The following is a 17,721-nucleotide window of genomic DNA, read 5'->3' as shown; positions in this document are numbered from 1 at the left end:
CTTTTCCAATATTTTCCATAATTAAATATTAATTTTCAGTCTTTAAATTTTGAAAATTAATCTAATAATTACTTTGATACCTTGAAAATAATCTGACTGGCCAATAATTAAATTGGCTAGGCAACCTCCATTCCCGAGTGTCTCTGCGTCATCTTTAACTATCAGATTGGCGTTAGGTACCATTAAACGCCACTTCTCTAGTGTCACCAATTGATACTTATGGCCAAATGGATGACCTAGGCCAACAACTGACACCAGATACCACCAAGTACCTATGCGGCATAACTTATAACAACTTTTGCCTTTGACATCCCATGATTTCTTCGGGTCCCAAGCTCGTAAATTTACTTTAATCCCAATTGCACCTCGCATGTGCATCATTTACTTAATCATGTGATTAAAAATTAATCCACATGTTAAGTGAGGTTTCAAAAATACATGTCCTCATGACAGCATGCGTGTCACATGAGATAGACAGCAACAACTCTTATTTCTCTCACAAGAAAAGTACATCAGCAAAGTACTTGATCATTTTTCTATGTCGAATGCTAAGTCTCTTAGTGTACCTTTTCCACCCTACCTTAAGCTTAGTAAAGCAGATTGCCCAAAAGATGACAAGGCAGTCAATATCATGAAGAGTGTTTCTTATGCTTCAACTTGTGGTTCACTCATATATGCTATGGTTGCCATAAGACCTAACATTGCTTATGCAATGGGAGTTGTAAGCAGATTCATGTCAAATCTTGGCAAAGCACATTGGGAAGCAGTGAAATGTATCTTACGGTACCTTAAGGACACACAAAGAAAATGTATTTGCTATGGCAAGGGTACGTTGGATCTGCAGGGGTATTGTGATGCCGACATGGCAAGTGACTTGGATACTCGTAAATCTACTAGCGTGTATATCTTTACTTTGACGGGTGGGGCAATTTCTTGGTGCTCTAGATTGCAAAAAATAGTAGCACTCTCTACCACTGAAGCTGAATATATTTCAGCCACTGAGGCTTCAAAAGAAGCAGTTTGGCTTGGTCGTTTGGTCAAGGATTTCGAGCTACCCACCAAAACACATTACTTAGATGTGATAGCCAAAGTGTTATATGCCTAGATAAGAATGCCATGTTTCATGCACGTACCAAACATATTAATGTTCGGTATCATTTTATCACACAAGTTCTGGATGATGGTCTAGTCACCCTGGCTAAGATCAAATCACAAGATAACCCTGCAGATGTTCTCACTAAAAGTCTTGCAAAGGCTCCACATGAGCATTGCATAAGACTTGTGGGAGTTGGTTAAAGGTTTTCTTAGGACCTTTAAGTGGGAAGTTGTTGGGTATAAAGGCCTAAAGATAAACTTACGGAGAACATCCAAGTAAACAATAAAATAACCTTATAAAAATGGGATCCCTTTACACGCTCTCCCGTGTATATTACTTCACACATGTGAACCCACCCTAACGGATGTAAGTGTACCGTACCCTAAGTATAAATATATTCTTTCATTCTTTGTGTGTACCACACTGATACGCCCCCATCCGACGACTCATTCTCTATCCCTATCAAACACTATTCAGCTCTAAGTCCTTGAACTCCTCGATTACTGAGCCTGCTCTCAGCTCTCTTTCTTGATATGCTTTTGCTTTGTCTCATCAGTCTCTTGCATGGCTTAAAAGGAAGACTCCCAAGAGAGTCTTGTTTGAGTATCTCATTCATGAGGCTAGCTTTTGGCACAATGTAGAGGTGATTGTTAGGTTCATGGAGCCTCTCATTGTTTCCTTGCAACTTTCTGACTTTAAGGGTGACACCATGGGTCTTATCTTCTACGAGTTTACGGACAAAGTTAGTGGTGCCTTTGATACATTTACACCCATGTCACACCCTAGGTAGAAATCTATATTTTCAAGCTTTTGGTTCATTTATGTTTTAAGTATTCATAATTCAATGGACTTTTTTTTCAATGTAGTACTTGGATCTAATCTTCCTATCCATTTGCAAGATGGGTAAAATCAAGGAGATATGGGAGGACAATTTCCTACCCTAGATACTCCTCGTCTGCTAGCCAACATACTAACTGGCCCTGAACAAGTGGAGAACACCTAGTGTGACATCTTTTCTTGTGTTCTTTCTTGTTGGTATTCTAGAAGAATATTTATGGCCAACTTCTACTCAAAATGCATCCTACAGAGTAGAAAACCGGACTATGCAAAGAGTAGAATGCATGCCACTCAGCATTGTATGACTAAAACGCTACAACACTTAAAGGATGGAGCCCAACTTGCTAGAGAGTAGACAAATGCTCCTCTCTAAAGACTCTAGCTTCCAACTCGGTAAATGATATGGTGTGAGAGTGCACAGCAAAAAGGAAAGCGAGGACAAAGAGAAGAAGGAGACTCAAAAATACACAAAAGAGAAGGAACAAACTGACTAATGCCTAAAAGATACAAGGATAGAATGAAAAACCCCAACATGCAACTCTTCTCGTCATTGTGGGTGCCAAATGATAGCAAGGGGATGAGAGAATAAGGAGAGCTGGTTGAATGATGATCGAAATTAATGAGTGAATTAGGGGGGCAACCTACTTATAAATAGGCAAAATGAAGCCACAACTAGCAGACAAGTGGCCAAGCCCAAAATGTAGGTACCCAAGACAGCCAACCCATTTGACACAAGAAAAAAATTCATTTTGTCCAAAATGAAATGCACTGATGCACCCTACATCTAAAGTGCCTAAACTACATCAAATGACAGACAATGACGATGTCAAGGCTCCTAATGTCCTTGTCTAACTCGGACTAAGGCTGACATGCAGGAGATGATTATAAAAGACACACATCTCCTAACACTAGTTCACCTACCCTTTCACTTGGCAAGTATATCACAATCCTATAGAATTATGTATGGAGAGGGGGCCACTCTCACTGGATGGGGTGACTCAAATCGGGTAGCTAATGTGGGGTCCATATACTCACTACAAGTTTTCATTTCTCCCTTGGATCAAGAGCTATCTCTTCGAGTAGTAAGAAGCACCCTACCGTGGTGTTATCTTATACGAAGGCAAAGTAACGAAGCTTTCTGTTCTACCACACGAGGCAATTTGGCTCCACCGGTTGTTAGTGGAGATTGGCTTTCCACAGACAAGGCCCGCTCAACACACATGGATAGCCAAAGTGCTCTACCTCTGGCAATGAACCTAATGTTTCATGCTCGCTCAAAACACATTGAGGTTCCACACCATTTTATTCGAGACGTGATCATGGATTCCAAGTTAGCGGTGGCCTACTGTCCCACGAAGGACAATGTAGCGGACCTCCTTACGAAGCCTTTGTCTCAAGCTTCTATGATTCATCACATGAGGTCTTTTGGCCTTCAAACACACCAAGGATCTAAGAGGATTCTCCTTCCCCTGCATACAAAAGCCAGAAGGTTGATCAGCTTAAATCTCCTCTTCTACAATGCTATTCAAGAATGTAGACTTCACATCCATCTAGAAAACCAGCCATTGGTGATGGGCTACAAGAACCAAGACAACCTGAGTAGCAGACATACAAGCTACAACTGCAAACATTTCTGAGTAGTCCAAGCCTACCCTTTGTGCAATTTCCAAGTGCAAACATTTCCCAGTGGTAAGTATTTTCACAATGACAAGCCAAGAACCTTGAGAAATCAATAGGTGCCAAAGGCAAAAGTTGTAATAAGTTATACTTGACAAGTACTTCTGTTTATTAGCCATTGGTGGTGACATTAAAAACTACACATTAATTAATTTATTAATGCTAGTCCATGGACTAATAAGTGCTCAAGGATACTTGGACAATAAATTGGCCTAGTAAATTTAATTGTTGGTTGTTAAAATCATTTTTTAACCATTTTCAGAATTAATACTCTGAAAATTAATTTAATATGGATGAAATTTGCTGGAAAATGCAATAAGAATGCTCCCACTTGGCCACACTTTCCCATGCAAGTGAAGAGAGGATCATTCTGGCCATTCAGTGGATTGTGGAGGTTGAGAGAGAGGGAGAAAGTGCTGTCTGGGCACATACCAGCAAGTTTTGGCCATTTCCAACCAGCCACTAAGGCTCCTACAGCAGGCAACTATTAGAGATATAGTCATCCCCTGGACGGGCATAGTAGTCTACAGTTATTCTCGGGGAGATTTTTGCATTTCCTGATCAGGTCAGACAATTTTGTAGTAGTTTGAGCAGTCGCCAGCAGTTGGGCATGTTTCAACAGGCAGATCAGGTCAGACAGGCTGTGTAAGCCCAGACAGGAGTGCCACATGGCATGCTGAAGTTTTTCACAGCAGTTTTATTATTATGCTGCAGTCAGCCAGTTTTTGGCCGGCCAACCTGCCACATTTTACTTATTTCATCCTATTTCTGGCTGCCTCTCCCCCGGTCATTCGCACTTGTGATTTGCACGTGGAAAGAGATCTTCGGCCGAGATACACTCGACAGCGCATTATTCAAAAGCTCTAGCAGGCTGCATTTTCAAAGTCACAAGGAGGTGCCCTTGTTTTTGTGCAAGTTACTCAAGTGATGATATCTTCCGAGCTTGACATGGAGTTTCAAGCTATTATGGACCACAAGGTCCCCATATTACAAGCTCTTCATCAAGCTTAGAAGCTCAAGGGGAACAATAATCGCATCTAGCGGCTAATGATGCTTGCCATCTTGAAAACTTCTGTTTTGGCGAAGCTCGTGATTGAGGCCCTAGACTATCATACAGCCCGTGATTTATCCAAAGTTTCTTCTAATAAGCAGCTGAGTTAGCAAAGGTACAAGCACATTGGGACAAACTGAATGCCTACATCAGATCCTTCTTATTTCTCTTCTAAACCCCGGTCATGATAGCCCATATAGAGCATTTGATCATTGCTCAAGAGATATGCCTAGAGTCAAATTGTTGTACAATCGGATGAACGTAATGAAGCTAGTGTCTTTGGAGGTACATATGCAAACATTGAGCCCGTCCATGCAGGAGCATATCAATAAGCTTCGGCAATTGCAGATGTAAGTCCAGAATGCAAGGAAGGCAATTATCTCAGAGGACATGGTGATAACTATTCTCTCACAACTACCGCCCTGATCTAGTGCATTCTTTTCTACCTTAATTGCTTCAGGGGGAACAAATACCCTTAAGTGGAAGGAGGTAGTTCCAATGGTCTTGGATCAAGAGAAACAACTCGGCATTTATTAGCTCAAGGTGAAAAAACACCCTTAAGTACGAGAAGTTGGCTTCGATGGTCTTGGATCAGCAAGAATAACTCAAAGGTCAAAATGCTCCCAAAATGAAGGAGTTAACAAGACAATCTTCTCAATAGAAGAGGAAAAACAAGTAGAAGAAGAAGAAAAACAAGAAGACTACTTATCACATTTGTAGCAAGGCCAACCATTGGAAGAAGGATTGCCTTGACAAGGACAAGGACACCAAGAAGGAGAAATCTACAAAGGACTCAAGAGAATGGTTGCTTCTTCATCAGCCACCTTCCCCCATTTGGAGGTGATTAAGGATTCAAGCCCTGTGACTTCTAATACAGCGATGATGACCCCAGAGCCTCGTGAGTGGATTGTGGACGATGGTGCTTCCTACCACTTGACTCCTCCTACAGATGGTATTGCCTATATGCATCTCATGCATGGGCGAATTCCCATTGGTGGCAACTCTTCGATCCCTATCAAAAGGGAAGAAATCGCATCCTATCAAGTGGCCATGCCTAGAAGGTCAACCAAATAAAGGAGGCACTAGATGAGATCTTTGAGATGACAGAAATAGGACTTCACGTCATCTTTCTAAGTGGTGAGATTTGGCAAACTCCAAGTGGATTTCCATCTCCGAACAACGATTATTTGACCACTTTTGAGATGGAGAGATGTCCAATGCATGGGAAAATTCTCTCATTATTTGCCCTCGAATGAAAAGATGAGCACCTAACAGTATTATTAAATACTCAAAGAATATACAAATCATAGTTCAAGTTCTATGAGCATCAAATCTATGTGAATCAATAAGCCAATACATCTTAACAATAGTTGGTATATAAAAGGTGTTAACAATCATTTATGCCATGCACAATCATCTTCTAATTGTGAGCCTAAATCCGAATCAAGCAAGGAAATTAGGAGCTCTAACATTTTGTCTATCAATCATATCATGTGCTCTGACAAAGGAGACACTATTTTCTAGAGCTTGCATTACATTGCATTTCTTTTTCAATCAGTTTTAGTGTATTCACACTGGCTGAGGTTTAATTTCAGCCTTGCATTTCTTTTTCAATGCCTAGAGGTTGCATTCACACCTGACTTATGAGGCAATCAGCATTTTGTGATGGGCAACTGCATTATTTTATTAATTTATGGCAGGTCGCCCAGATTTTTGGCATGCCTAATCAATAGTCAACTACATTTTGCATGATTTGGCTATTTACAGCCATCAATCATTGGCTGGTCATCATTCATCTTTGCAAGTTCAGCACACTCTTAACATTCAAGACTCTCCTTCGTCCTCCAATGCTGCCTTCTGATCTGGTGCCTTCACTACTACTTTGGGCTGCATGGAAGGACAAATCAGACCATCAGCTTCAGATTGTCACAGCTGCTACAGCATTCTTTTGGCATTCATTGCTGATTTTCATCTTTCATTCTCTTCTTTCACTGCAGTCTTTCTCTTTCCTTCACTCTCCACGTTCGTGTTCTTCTTCCCTTGTGCACTCTCACAAAAGGTTGGTGGTCATAGAAGTTCCTTGGTAAAGGTGTTGGACCAGCTGCACTCTCATGACTATGCTAAAATATTGTGAGCATCATGTATATATTATCCCTATTGCAGTGGTTCCAACGCCTAGGAGAAGGGATAACAAAGGAAGGAAAGAGGAAGGCAGCTTGGGCAAGGAAGTGAAAGGAGGCTGCAATTATAGAGGAGGAGGCAGACGAATCTAACATTGGGCTATGCAAGAAGAAGGGGAAGGTGGAATGTGGTTGGATAGAAAGGACAAAATGACTAGTGGCACCACAATTAAATGGTGGCGAGACAAGGCTGAAGGCAAGTAAGACAAATGGCTAGCTTGAGTAAAGGAGTAAAGGAGAAGAGAAGAGTAGGGACCGAGGTCAAAGGAGTTGGGACAAGTGGACATATAGAAGAATAGTGAGAAGTTGAGATGGGGATGATGTTCACAGGAGTGAAGGAGGTGGGGCAAGCAGACATGGGAAAAAGTCTTGGCGGCAATGAGTGACTCGCAAGCATGCAAGAGAAGGGTGGCATGGCAAGGTGAGGTTGGACTCAGCAGGATCATGCTCGCAAGAGTAAAGAAGATGGAGTTGGCTTGGACAAAAGGGAGCAATGACCAATGGCACTACAATGACTTGTGAGGCAATCATTGGTGACACTATAGCTAAATGGTGGTAGGGCAAGGCTTAAGGCACAGGTAGGGCGAATGGTTGGCAAAAGTAAAGGAGAAGTTTGGTGAGGCAAGGTTGGAGAACCTCCCACTGCCAAGCATGCAAGTGAAGGGCCGCAAGGCATAGGTGGCACTGACAAAAAACATGGACTGCACTAAGTAACTTGCAAGCGTGCAAAAAAGAAGTGTGAAGTCGCAAGGCTAGATTGGATGATGCTGGTGTGATTGACTACGGCATGCCAAGGTGGAGTTGAGAGGGGGCATCTGATTGGTTACAAGACGGCAAATTTGGCTAAGGAGGTGGCACAAGCAAGGAGGTTCTGTCTAGCTTTCTTGATATGTTTCAACTCCCCTCAAGCCATCCATGACACGACTCCATTTAGTTTAGTTCCTTACCAAAACATCCCAAAGGTGGTTGTAGGTTTGCAGATTCAAATAGGAGCAAAGTATTAAGACAATTGCAGTCTAATAGGAGAGAGTGAACCACTTGGACACATAGCAACTGCTCAAAGGGCACATAGGTGCAAGAGCACAATTAGTGTATTAAAGAGTAGGGTGTAGATGTTCAACGAACTCCCTCACTCCTCTTATTATTTGACAGCTAACGACAAAGGCACACCATACCAACAAACAAGTGTAGCACGAGGAGACCCACACTTCAAAAGTAACTAAGTCCATATGCTTATGCCCAATTAGTAATATGTAACCATGTAGCAATGTTACAACTATCTAGGTTGGAAGTAATTCTTTGTATCTCTAATGTTACCCCTTGTAGAGCATATTCATTGTTTTGTTACATGAGTTTGAGGGAATTTCCACCAATGTTCTCTAATTTTGTAAATGTCTGTAGTATCTTACAATCAAGAAACAATTCTTCAAAAGACAATGCGTGTTCTGTGAGATAAAGGCTACTTAAGATTCAGTTTCCACATTTTGCAACATGGATCACAAGCATCCATTCAACTAGTGCAAATTGTGTTCAATTTTTGTGAAATACACATCTTATTTAGTAACATAGGAAATTGTCAATCTAACTATAAATGAGAATTTAGTCACGGTTGAAAACTCTTTTCTTGTTAATCGTTCCGTGAACCTCACTCATGTTACATACATTTAAACCTAATATACCCTCTTTCCATGTGACATACAATGTACATTGTTGGGCACATCAATTAAGAAATGATAAGCATGCAATGAAAGAGACGTTGATTACTAACTCTACATAGAACATAATTTAGAACCACAATGTTTATACATTGGATCACTCAACAATCATAATATGGCAAGTATTCAAAAAACGAACTCTGAGCACACATACCAAGCTTGTCTCGATAGACTGTAGTAGCATGTTTCCCACTTTTAGACATGTCTAGCTTCGCAATCCTTCAAGACAACATCAAAATTGCAAAAAAATTATCAAAAATGACTTGACAGTCACATCACAACAAAATTTTGTTGTAGTAATAAGTTGTACCTAGAGGTCTATATCATGTATACATTAAATGCCATATAAATTGGTTTACCATGTATTGATAGCATGATTTGTCTATATCAAGAGGGGGGTTATACAAAACCCAAAACCAGCACAAAAACCTCACTTATATTGTATTTACTTTCCTTAATCATTCTTCCAGATGTAGGTGGTATGCCATGCCCAATTAGACTTTAACACCATGCACGCACAAACATGAGAAATAGGTATCCAAACAATTAGTTATGCAAAAGGGGCTGATGATGTTCCATGTCTCTAGACCTGCGGACACACTAAACTGTTGTGTTTGGTTGTAGAAGAGCCCAAACAAAAAAAATAATCAGCTACACCTTCAAGAAAAAAGTTGTAGATGTCGTACCTTTGTGGAAAGCACCTCTAAAACGCAAAAAAAACTATGTTTTTTGTAGCAAATAAAAGGCTGAAAATTTGTGATTTCAACAATAGGGCAGTCTTCTCTGAAGGAAACTTCCATACCCTCACATGTAATGATACCAAGTGAGAGCACACAACAATAGAGGAACAAGAATATAGATAGAAAAGGAAAAGAAAAAAGACAACAAGAATGAAAGAGAAATCTGGAGTGAATCTGGAAAGAATGCTAAATACAATGATGGGCTGATCAGTTCCTACACGCAGCCCAAAGCATCTGTGAGGGCACCAGATCAGGCTAGAAAATGATGACAGCACCAAAGATGAAGACGGAGATAGTGATGGAGTTGGAGACAAAGCATGCTGCCATCAACCCCGCAAGAGACGGAGAAGAATGCTGAAGTCGAAGTGTGCACCCGCAGAAGAAGAAGAAGAATGATCTGCCTCAGCCAACCCATCGCCTATAAATAGCAGTAAATGCAGCAAACTAGCCAATGCTGCAATAAACACAGTCAGCTGCATCAAAACTGGCTGACACATCAGCAAAACTGACAAAAATGCTGAATTGACAGGCAATAAATGCCAACAAGGGTCTGGAACATCAAATCACAGCCTGTAGGCGCTGCATCGGCGGCAAAACCAAGAGATGCACAATAATGACTGACTAGAAGAAGAAATGCACACAAAACTGAATGGCAAACACAGTTAGAGCTCCTCTATCTTTGTCAAACTATGATGGAGCCAAGAGATGACAAACTGACAAAATAAAATGGAGGGCTAATAGGTTCTCACTATTGTGATTTGTTCTCACATCTCTCCAATGCTTGTTTGGTGTATAGAGAGAGAGAGAGAGAGAGAGAGAGAGAGAGAGAGATCATATTAATGTCTTTGAGAGCCCAAATTTGGACTAGTCGACTACTTCTATGAAAAGATGTGCTAAATTTGAATTTAGCTTCAATTTCATTTGGAGTCTCTTTTGCATGGGTTCCTCCTTTACTTTCTATTGTTAGCTTGCATCCCTCTCACTTGTTCCTGTAATTCCATAATATGCTCTTCTTTTTTATCCTTTCTTGCTTCATGGCTGCCATCTCTCCTTGTAATTTCCTTAATTCCAGGACTCTTGTGCTAATGGTTTACCAACATAAGAAGGAATTGCCGGTGACTAGTTGCTAACAATAGTGGCAAAGGACTTCTTCCTATTCATACTGCTATTGCTGAAGAGGGGAGGCTCGCAAATCATGCTCCCAAGGATGTCCCCTCTCCTCCCTTGAGTCCTCTCTAGTAGGGATTTACAAAGCGCAACGCAGCCGAGGGCACATCAAGTTAGGGAGGTAGGTCAAGTCATGTCGGCCTTCAAGTTGGGGCAAGGGCAAGGACGAGACAAGTTGGATCAAGGAGGGGCAAGCAAGTTAGGATGGGACAAGGGCATGGGCAGGTCACGACGAGGCAAGTTAGGGCAGGGCAAGGGGGCAAGGCCTGGCAGGGCAACATGAGGGTGAGGGTGGGCAGGTTGGGGCAAGGCAAGGCAGGTCAAGAAGGGGAGGAACAAGGCAAGTCAAGGGACAGAATAGGACAGCAAGGCGAAGGTGAATGCAATGAAGGCAAGGGCAGAACAAGACAACAGGGCAAGGCAAGGCAACTGCATGTTGAGAGAGCACACAGCACGCTAAAGGAGTGAACAGGTGAGTGAGAGTGACAGAGAGAGAGAGAGAGAGAGTACGATTCGATTTTCCGATGTACCAACAATGTGTTGGTACACAAAGAATAAAATGTATTTATATTTAGAGCACGTAAGGGTGCATTCACATGTATAACTAAATAATACACATGTACTATACACGTAGGTGAATAAAGGGCCTTTATCCCAACAACCTCCCACTTAAAGGTCCGAAGTGAACCCCTAACCAACTCCCACTAGTCGTATGCAATCCTCATGCTAGAGTCTTGCTTAGACTTTTAGTGAGAACATCTGCAAGGTTGTCATGTGTTTTGATCTTGGTCAATTTGATTACACCATCTTCCAAAATCTATCTGATAAAGTGATATCGCACATCTATATGCTTTTTGCGTGAATGATACATGGCATTCTTAGCCAGATACACAACACTCTGGCTATCACATCCCAACACTGGAGTACTCATAGACATGTCGAGATCCTCTGCAAGTTTGCTCAACCATATAGCTTTCTTAGAAGCTTCACTAGCTGATATGTATTCAGCTTCAGTAGTACTCAGTGCTACGATGTTCTACAACTTGGAGCACTAAGAAATGGCCCCACCAGCAACTCTAAAGACATACCCGCTAGTGGACTTGCAAGTGTCCAAGTCACCTACCATATCTGCATCACAATAACCCTGCAAACTAACTGCACCCTACCCATAGTAAATACACTTTCTTTGTGTACCCTTTAGGTATCGAAGAATACACTTAACAACTTCCCAATGTGGTTTGCCAGGATTTGACATAAACCTACTGACAACTCCCACTACATGAGTAATGTCTCGACGAGTAGCAACCATTGCATACATAAGAGAGCCACATGCTGATGCATAAGGAACTCCCTTCATAGCAGTGGCTTCCACATTATCTTTTGGGTTGTTGGCTTTACTAAGCTTAAGGTATGGAGGTAAAGGCACCCCAAAAGGCTTAGCTTCAGCCATGTTAAATCTGTCTAATATTTTTAGATGTACTTTTCTTGAGACAAAAACAACAATTTATGTGTTCTATCCCTGTGAATCCTCATGCCTAATCTATGCTCTGCATTCCCCAAATCTTTCATGGAGAAAGCTGATTTCAGCTCATCTTTGAGAGCATCCAAGCTAGTCTTTCTTTTCCCAGCTAGCAACATAACATCCACATACAAAACAAGTATGATGGGGCTGCCATCTGTATCCTTTTTCATGTACAAACAATGATCTGCATGGCTGCATGTAAACCCATGAGAGAGCATAAAAGTATCAAACTTTTTGTACCATTGCCATGGTGCTTGCTTCAGCCCATATAAGCCGCGTTTTAGTTTACACACCAACTACTCTTTTCCAGGAACTACAAAGCCCACGAGCTGTTTCATGTAGATTTCCTCATCAATGTCACCATGCAAAAAAGTTGTTTTCACATCCATTTGGTACAGCTCTAAGCCCAATACAATAGTGAGAGCAAAAAGCACACGTAGAGTGGTCATCTTCACAACAAGTGAGAAGACCTCTTGGAAGTCAATCCCTTCCTTCTATGCATACCCTTTGGCAACCAATCTTGCCTTGTACTTGGGTTTCCCATCAACTATCTTTACTTTGTAAACCCATTTGTTTGGAAGAGGCTTCCTTCCTTTGGGTAATGACACAAGATCCCAAGTATCATTAGCCATACAGAGATTTAATCTCTTCCTGTATAGCTAGCTTCCACTTACTGATGAATTTGCACGACTTGGCCTCTTTATATGTAAGAGGCCCACCCTCATCTGTAAGCATCACATAATGCAAGGAGGAGTCATACCTATGTGGCTACCTTCTTAAGCGTGTAGACCTGCATACCCAATAATCTACATTCTCAAGAACTGGGTCTACATTTGAAAGTATATTATTTGCAGCATTTATTGGCTGTTGTAAACCATTTTCAGCATGTTGTTTATGCTATACAGCACCTTCATTTTCATTACCAACACCTGCATTTTCATAAACAGCAAGTCTATCTGGTTGTCCATGACCTCCTTGTGCTTCTATTTACTGTCCATCATCATCTAGCTCAAAAATAACCAGCTGATCATCAGTTTCAACCTATGGTGCAATATCATGAGGCTCATCATTTGAAGTAATAGGTGGCTACAAATCTTGAAATTTGATCTTTTTCATGCCTTCATTAGAGGCTAAAGTACCTTTCAGCAATTTTGCCTCATTAAACACAACATTACGACTGCGAATAATTTTATTGGACTAAGGTAACCACACTCTATAGCCAAATTCACCCTCATCACCATAGCCCATGAAAATGCCTTTGGTGGATTTTGGGTCAAGTTTGCTCCTTAGCTCATCTCTAACATACACAAAAGTGTCACACCCGAATATCCGTAAATGGTCATATGAGGCCAATTTGCCAAAGCAAACCTCCTCGAGGATGCCATTATTTAAGAACCTGTTTGGAGAGCGATTGCAAATGTGAACCTCGGTTTTACGTGCCTCTCCCCAAAATTCATGAGGGAGATTAGCAATGAACAGCATGCACTGCACTCTTTCACATAAAGTCCTATTATATCACCCCCACTATCAGTTCTCAAGCACTTTAGCTTTCTACCTATCTGAGTGATCACAAATGCATGAAAAGTTTTAAAAACAGCAAATTCTTGACTTTTCTTTTTCAACAAATAAACCCAAATGTTCCTGGAACAATTATCAATAAAAGAGATAAAATATACAGCACCACCCAACGATTTCACGGACATACTACATACATTAGAATGGACCAAGTCCAAGACATTGGACTTACGAGAGACACCAGAGTAAAAGGAATTTTTCATTTGCTTTCCAAACTGACAATCATTACAAAAGTCAAGTTTATAGCCTTTTCCATCAACCCTCTTCAAAGAGGTAATGACATCAAGTCCTTTCTGGCTCATATGGCCTAATCTCTTATGCCACAACTCCAAATGACAACCTATTTAAGCAACTGCAAGAAACTTGCCATTCAAAGCTTTACAATGCAAACAATACAAAGCGCCCTTCTTGGTTCCTTTTACAATCAGCATGAAACCCTTTTTCAATTTCCACAAACCACCACCAAATAGTGTAGTATAACCATGCAAGTCAAGCTGACCAACAGATAGTAAACTCTTCTTGATGCCAAGCACATATCTGACATCTTTCAATACAAGCTCTTGCCCGTTATCTAAAGACAAGTGTTCAGTGTCGATCCATCAATGCTGCAAGCATGGTTATTTCCAAGGTATACTTTTCCATAACTACCTGCTTGAATATAGCAAAAGACTCCAAGCAAGGAGTTACATAGAAAGAGGCACCAGAGTCAACAATCCAAGTCTGAGTAACACCATCATCAACTGATAAAAGTGCATCAATCACATCAGCATTGGTATTCTGTATATCTTGCATGTGACATACAAGGGCATCATAATCAACTGCACATAATACAACAGCCTCTATATCCGAAAGCTCCTCTTTGACTACATTGGAGGCTACATTGACCTTTTTCTTGCCTTTGACTACCTCAAATGCATCTGTCTTATCCTCTTTCTTCTTTTTGTCACCTGCATTCTTCTTTCTCTCTTGTTCCTTCTTGTAGTATCTACAATCAAGCTTCTTGTGGCCCTTCTGACCACACTGATACCAAGTAATATCACTCTTTTCCTTTCCTTTGCTCTTGTTTCTGTTTCTCTGTCCAGCATTTGCATTTTTCTTTTCAACCCTGCCTCTAACATTATAAGCTGAGTTGCTACCTTCTCCACTAGACTTACGTCTAATTTCTTCATTCAAGATTGAACCCCTCACACCATCATATGAGAGATTGGAGTTATTGCTGAGAGAAAGTTGAAACCACCAAGGTCTCCCAAGAATTGGGTAATGTCATGATCAAAAATATCGCCCTCAACTTATCATCAAAATCCAAATTGGCATCCTTGAGCTGATTTAAAATGCCGGTAAATACACTCAAGTGCTCAATTGCAAACTTGGACTCATCCAGTCGCATATTCACCAACTTGTGCATTAAATGCACCTGATTAACAGGTGTGGTGATCTCATAGGTAGTTATTGCATAACCAGTATCTAAGCCCTTAATGTCTGCCAAAATGTCATCAGTGACACCCATCTTTATGTAAGCCACAGCCTTTCATTAGCTCTGGCCCAATCTGCATCAAACATTTGTGCGGGTTTATCTTCTTGCAAAGCATCCTCACAATCCTTTAAGAACAATATGCCCTACATACGGTCTTTCCAAAGGTCAAAGCCCTAACCATCAAACCGTTTGATTTCCATCAAACTCTTATTGTCAGAACTTGAAGAAGTTGCAGCCATTTTTGTCACGAACACAAGAGTAAATGCACTAAACTGTAGGAGCACAAACTGAACCAGCAAAATACACTATTGTTCGTGCCCAAATAGTAATAAATCTCTATTGTTTTTACATAAACCAGCCACTACACGAGAAAATGTTGCAGAAATTTATCAAATCTGCACAAAATGCCAAAATTCCAAGTCCAACAATGCATAAATGTCAACCAATCTGACCCAGCTAAGCAAAACTTCAGCAGAACATGAAAAGCCTCAATTTTTCGTGGTCCAATGTTAGGAAATTTTACTCGAATGAGCTAAATTCCGACAAATTTGGCGAAATTCCCAAAATAGGAAAAAGCCCCAAATTTTTGGGCCACATTTGCACAGATCTGTAATCTGTGCTACCACGCGTGAATCCCTATTAAGGCAAGGGGAGTAATTGAGAAATTATAGATTTTTTTTAAATTTCTTTTGAAAAATTCACCCAGGGGGGTGTGTCCGTTGACCCGTCGCGTCACATGACAGGCGCAATTGACACCTGTCATGCTTGTTGCCTGCCTCGTTGACCGTCACATGCTCCTATCACGCCTGGTGCACCCGACTCTCTATAGCCATCGCCTAGTTCACACCCGCTAATCGCTAGTTGGCAAAGTGGTCAATCCGACTCCCTTCTGGTCCCCACTGGTCGCTGGTCAACAGCGTGGTCGCCCCAACTCCCTACTGGACACGAAATCCAGCTGTCTACACGCCTGTCGCCATGTCACTCGTGGAATGTCACGCTGGTTCCTCCGTTGCCTACAACCAATCGCAAGCACCTATACAACCTGTCGGTCTTGTACCGGAAGCTCTGATACCAATTGTTGAGTGTGTGCAATAGCTGAAGGAGTGAACAGGTGTGAGAGTGACACAGAGAGAGAGTGAGTGAGTGAGTACGATTCAATTTTCGGATGTATCAACAATGTGTTGATACATAAAGAATAAAATGCATTTATATTTAGGGCACGTAAGGGTGCATTCAGATGTATAACTAAATAATACACATATACTATACATGGAGGTGAATAAAGGGCCTTTATCCCAACACTACAGTGGGGCAGGGCGGGGTGGGGCACATTAAGGTAGGGGCAGATGCAATGCAGGCAAAGGTAGAACACAACCACCGAGCATGCGCGCACGAGAGAGAGAGAGAGAGAGAGAGAGAGAGAGAGAGAGAGTGTGTGTGTGTGTGTGTGAGATTGCCTTCTACAACAAGCCAAATCAACCTATAAGACAAAAAAGATACATCTAAATCTCAAGGAACTATCATGTTTCTCAAGTAGTATAAAGAGCATCTAATAGAAAACAAATATCTAGGGAACGACAAATAGCTAGGAGAAATGAAAACCAAGGATTCGATGTATTTGTCGATGTTACATCCTTGGAATGGGTACTAGTGTGAATGCACTAGCAATGCTTTAGAGTTAGTGCAATTGAGTCATGTTTACAAGACTCAAAGACATATTGTGAACATGATGGTGTGATCAACACTATTCAACTCTTGGCCCATAGACTGACGCATCCATACATCGGACGGTGTGGGCTAGCAATATGCAACACCAACTCTTGGGACATGGTTGTGACCTACTAAGCTATTGGCTCCCATGCTCAAGGTGAATCCATTTGGCTTTATAGCTAGGAGGGGAGCCTGATTTCCATTCTCCCAATGTTCTTTGTTGTGGGTTTTATAAATAGGCATATTGTCCTCCACTCAGCTATAATCTCGTTTTTGTAGCTTACAAGTGTCAAAATTGTATTGTTCACGTCCCATTCAACGAGAATATCTCAATCGAATCTACCCTGTCATGAGGACATGTATTTTTGAAACCTCACTTAACATGTGGATTAATTTCTAATCACGTGATTAAGTAAATTTTGCACATGAGAGGTACAACTCGAGTTTAAGTAAATTTACGAGCCCGGGACCCAAAGAAATCACGAGATGTCAAAGGCAAAAGTTACTATAAGTTATGCCGCACAGGTATTTGGTGGTATCTGGTGTCAATTGTTGCCATGGGTCATCCATTTGGCCATAAGTATCAATTGGTGACACTAAAGAAGTGGCGTTTAATGGTACGTAACTCCAATCTAATGGTCAAAGATAGCGTAAAGACACTCGGGAATGAAAGTTGCCTAGCCAATTTAATTATTGGCCAGTCATATTATTTTTCAGGGCACCGAAATAATTATTAGATTAATTTTTAATATTTAAAAACTAAAAATTAATATGTAATTCTGAAAAATGCTGGAAAAACCATTTGGAAAGGCTGCCACTTGTCAAAAATGCCCGTGTAAGATTGAAAAATGTCTTTAGAAGCTAGAGAGAGACATTTCTATAAATTCAACCTGCAAGAGAGAGGGAGGGGAGGTTGCTAGTTTGATTTGCAGCCGTTGGAGGACCTTCTAAGGTAGCCAAGGGCAAAAGAAGACCAA

The 17,721-nt window shown here is 41.1% G+C and overlaps 1 protein-coding gene across 1 annotated transcript in view; it reads right to left on the bottom strand.

The window, feature by feature from the left end:
- Positions 1-17,721, bottom strand: part of LOC148021274 (pre-mRNA-splicing factor of RES complex protein) — a 97,275-nt gene that overhangs the window by 61,084 nt on the left and 18,470 nt on the right. Inside the window, exon 4 of the mRNA XM_087699136.1 lies at positions 8,711-8,775. Coding sequence (XP_087555262.1) covers positions 8,711-8,775 — 65 coding nt within the window. The remainder of the gene's footprint in view (positions 1-8,710; positions 8,776-17,721) is intronic.

The sequence above is a fragment of the Lygodium microphyllum genome, chromosome 18 (genome assembly GCF_053477565.2).
Source record: "Lygodium microphyllum isolate KBCC chromosome 18, Lygodium_microphyllum_v1.1.10, whole genome shotgun sequence".
Classification (NCBI taxonomy): Eukaryota; Viridiplantae; Streptophyta; class Polypodiopsida; order Schizaeales; family Lygodiaceae; genus Lygodium; species Lygodium microphyllum.
The sequence above is the reverse complement of the archived record's forward strand: the minus strand, read 5'-3'. Positions and strand labels throughout refer to the sequence as shown.